The sequence below is a fragment of the Benincasa hispida genome, chromosome 11 (genome assembly GCF_027475165.1).
Source record: "Benincasa hispida cultivar pf3 chromosome 11, pf3_genome.v1.1, whole genome shotgun sequence".
In the NCBI taxonomy this organism is placed as follows: Eukaryota; Viridiplantae; Streptophyta; class Magnoliopsida; order Cucurbitales; family Cucurbitaceae; genus Benincasa; species Benincasa hispida.
In genome coordinates, this window is record NC_143488.1 from 89,235,248 (window position 1) to 89,239,424 (window position 4,177).

General features: G+C 33.7%; 1 protein-coding gene across 1 annotated transcript; it reads right to left on the reverse strand.

Annotated features, from left to right (window-relative positions):
* Positions 1-1,004: 1,004 nt before the first annotated feature.
* LOC120090068 (Gibberellin-regulated family protein) lies at positions 1,005-3,765 on the reverse strand. The gene is made up of 4 exons (XM_039047557.2): positions 3,186-3,765; positions 3,041-3,076; positions 2,415-2,835; positions 1,005-1,463 (listed from the first exon to the last, which is right to left on the reverse strand). Exons 1-4 carry the CDS (start codon positions 3,240-3,242, stop codon positions 1,279-1,281), a joined length of 699 nt encoding a protein of 232 aa, XP_038903485.1. The 5' UTR covers positions 3,243-3,765; the 3' UTR covers positions 1,005-1,278.
* Between the last annotated feature and the right edge of the window lie 412 nt (positions 3,766-4,177).

Here is a 4,177-nt window from a genome sequence, read left to right on the forward strand (position 1 = left end):
AATTAAAAGATTTACTTTAACAATCTTTATGATGAAGGGTTTTTTTTTTTTTTCTAAGAAAAGAATTATAAGAAACTTTTAAAATACTAGAAACAAATGAACACAAATCTCAAAATTTCAAAAGACATACAAAATGTTTTAAGATATGATTAGCTAAGGAAGAGTTGAGGGAGTTGACTCCTTATTTGGCTTCAAGAATTTGTAGATCATAACTAAAAAATATCAATTTCATGACTTATAATTTTTTTACACTGTAGATCACACGATTAAATAAATGTGGAAGATTAATAACTCTCGAAACTAAAGAACTCTCCTTAATTTTTAGTTAGAGTGGATGATAATATTTAGATCAAGAAATGAAGATGTCGGTATATTTGTGAACGTCCATGTTTTTATCCTTAGTATGAATGAGGAGCAAGTGGCCCATTCCTGCACCTGAAAAGTGATGGGTGCTTGTAAAGTAGCTCTCTATATTTCACAATACATATTTGTTTCTCTTTGTGAGGCCACAAAGATCTTCTGTATATTTGGGTCTCACTACATCTCCATCAATTAATTCAATTATTTATTGTTCTTTTTCACTTCCACTGCTTTGGAACTATTCTCTTGTTGTTATGTCATTCAAATATATCATGAAAGTGACCACTAAAAACAAGACAAAACATAAAAGGATATGTTTAAATATGTCATTTTGTTTGATGTTAGAGATCCAAATCACGAGACTTTATGAATTTAAATCTATAATATGATATTTTGTCTTTAATAATAAACTGTTCTCTCCCTGTATGTAGACTTAACTATGTACCAAGATTTAAATTTGTGTCAATTTTTCCACTCTTTATATTTTCTATGTTTCTTTGATTATCAATTTCTTAATATATATTACACTTTTTATCATTTAGGTACTAAATAGACAAGAATCTATATTAGGAGAAACAAACTAAAAAAGCATAAACAGCACTAAATAACAAAAGGCTACCCAAATCCAAGTTGAATTACACAAGTTGGAAAAAAAACAAAACTAGATAGATTAATCCATACCTTACCATCATTATCATACATCAAATTCAAACACAACAATAAAACAGAGCATACAATTATGAGCAGCCTATGGCCTAATCTGACCCAATTGGAAAAGTAGAAAACCCAATTAATTTTCTGACTCTCCTCATTGAAGCAAACCAGCTTGCAGAACACAAAGCCTTCAAGAAAATATGAAATAAAAAAGTGTGTATGCTCTTGGTAACTCCATTTTTCTTAGTTTGTGATGGCTTAAGCTTAAGGACACTTGATTCTACTGCCATGAGTAGTCATATCAGTGTAGCACTTTCCACAGACTTCTCTATTGCCGTATGTCCCTGGTGGAACACACTTGCACCTGTAGCAGCATGTCAAGCATGCCCTTATGCATATCTTTCTCCTTGAATGAAGTTGGCATCTTCTTCCACACTTTGCGGAACAAGCTGTTTACACATCAAAAGTAAGTTACTAGCATCCCATTTGATTATCATTTGTCTTCGACTTTCCGTTTTGGAAAACTAAGCTATGAACATGGGGTACTCAGAATCTAAACCGCCATTTAAACATTGAAAAGTAAGCTACAACAGAAATCCTTACAAGTGGAAGGTTGAATCTATTTAGTCCAAGGATCTACTACATTCCTAGACTTTCAAAGTGTCTACGTTTATCTTTTTTACTTTAAGAGGCTTTTGTTTGATAAAATGTTGTATTGGATCATTAAATCATTGACCTAAAAATTTAAATGAATGAATAAAGATAAATTTAATATTATATCATCTAATACTCTCTCAATTGTGGACTGAAAATGTGTAGAAGACCCAACAAATAGAAATTAATATTAATTGAAAGTAAAATAACATTGTAAAAGTTTGAATACATGATCTACTAAACCACCTACTCTACTATCATTTTAAACTACTGATTGACCCAAAAACTTAAAATAAACTTTTGAGTAAATTAGTGATTTAACAAACTGTAATTTGTATTTAAAACATCACTAGATGACATGTTATTTTGTTTCAATTTATACCATGTTTGGACCTTTCTTTCACGACAAACAAAGAATGGAGGGCTGAATTTTCCATACTTGAGTAGAGGCAAGTACTTTGAAAGGGATAGAAGGATTAAAATCACTCCAAATCAATTTAATATTTAATTTTACACTATATTTTTTATGCTATTAAAATTGATTTCAAATTGTTAAAAATAATTTTAATTAATCTTGAAAACGAGAGAAGTGATTCACTCCAGCACACAGAAAATTTATGATAGAGCCTACGAAAATTCAGGGCTTATACTTAAAACTTCATTTAAGTTTGAGGAATCTTAAGTTTGAAATGCATAAACCCAGAAGAAGTAAAGATGAGTTAGAGATAATAGAGAAGATTATTTACCCTTGCCAAAGACTGGTGGTGGCCTGGGAGCTGCCGGAGACGGCGGCGGCTTCACGGGTGGAACAGGGGTGTAAGGTGGCTTCACAGGAGGAGATGGAGTGTAAGGAGCTTTAGCCGGCGGAGGAGGAGAAGACGGTGGCTTCACCGGTGGAGGAGTGTACGGTGCCTTCACTGGTGGCGGAGGAGAAGACGGCGGCTTCACCGGTGGAGAAGGAGTATAAGGAGGTGGTGGAAGCTTAACAGGTGGAACAGGGGTGTATGGTGCTTTAACTGGCGGTGGTGTCAAAACAGGGGTTGTTGGTGGCTTCACAGGCGGAGCTGGCGGTGGGAGTGGCTTCACAGGCGGCGCTGGCGACGGTGCTTTGTAAACTGGAGGGGAAGGAGCTGTTACTGGAACTGGAACGTGGGGGTAAACAGCAACCTGTAATGTAAAACCAAATAGAAAGCAACATTCATTTCTCTTCACTACGTTACCAAAAAAAAACATTGCATAAAATGTGGTTAAAGATGTTTAAACACAACAAAACAGCAAATGATGACAACAAAACCAACAAATTTCAGTTCACAGATCACATCACAAACTAATAAAAAAAAAAAAATAAAAAATAAAAAAAAAAGAAAATCACCTTCTCTTCAGACAGTCCATTGGCATTGGCTGAAACCTGCAAAAACACAAAACAAAGAAAAGCCAAGAACTCACCCTCAAATCAAGGAATCCAAAATCCAAACTTTCACAACACCCAACACATTAAAAGAGAAAATGAGCAATACCCATGAGCCAAATAGAAGAAAAACGCTAAAAACAAAGAGATTGGCCATTGAGGCCATTTGTCGAACTGGTGGTGGGCAACCCAGAACAAAGGAAGAGAAGAAATCTGTTTGATTACAACTTGAAGAGGCCACACAGAGGTTTAAATAGAGGCAGAAATGGAAAAATGTGAGGGTTCAAATTTTAAGAAGATGTGGGTTTTTTGGTAAATTGAAAAAGAAAATTAAAATGTAGATGGATGGATGGATGGATGGATGGATGCCAGTTCAGATGAAGGTGAAAAATATTTAAAAAAAAAAAAATTGTTTTGGGGGTTAGCAAAATTTTAGACCCACATGATGAATGAGAGTGTGTGCAGGTATACTAACTAGGAAATACTGATCTTCTTAGGAGTGTCCTTCACAATTATTTACTACTTTTCTCCACGAGCTCTTGTCTTCTCTGTCCCTCTTTTGGGTTTGGGTTTGGGTTTGGGTTGGTTGAATTTCTAGGAGTTTTCAGATTTTTACTACTAATACTACTTATTAAGTGTTTGAGTATTTAGCTCACCATATTATTAATAAGCTCCAAATTCAAATCAAATAATGAATTCTTGTTAAGTTGGCGTTCTTTTTGTTCGAGTGTTTGGCTGTCATAATAACTTTAACAAGTTTGGAATTGGTATGTTTTGACGTTTCAATCGTTCATGATAATTAAATTCTTTTTAAACTTTACTTTTTTTTTGGGATGTTTGAGTGTTTGGGTGTCATAGTCTTAATAAACTTGGAAATTGTGTGCTTGATGTTTCGATTGTCAGAATAATGAATTCTTATTAAGTTTGGCTTTTTTTTTTTTTTTTCTTTTCTAATAGTCTAGTGTTTGGGTCTCATAGTCTTAATAAGTTTGAAATTGGCATGATCAATGTTTCGATTGTCCAAAATAATAAATTCTTGTTATGCTTGGTTTTTTTGAATTGTTTCAATGATTAGCACATGATATTAATAAGCTTGAAATT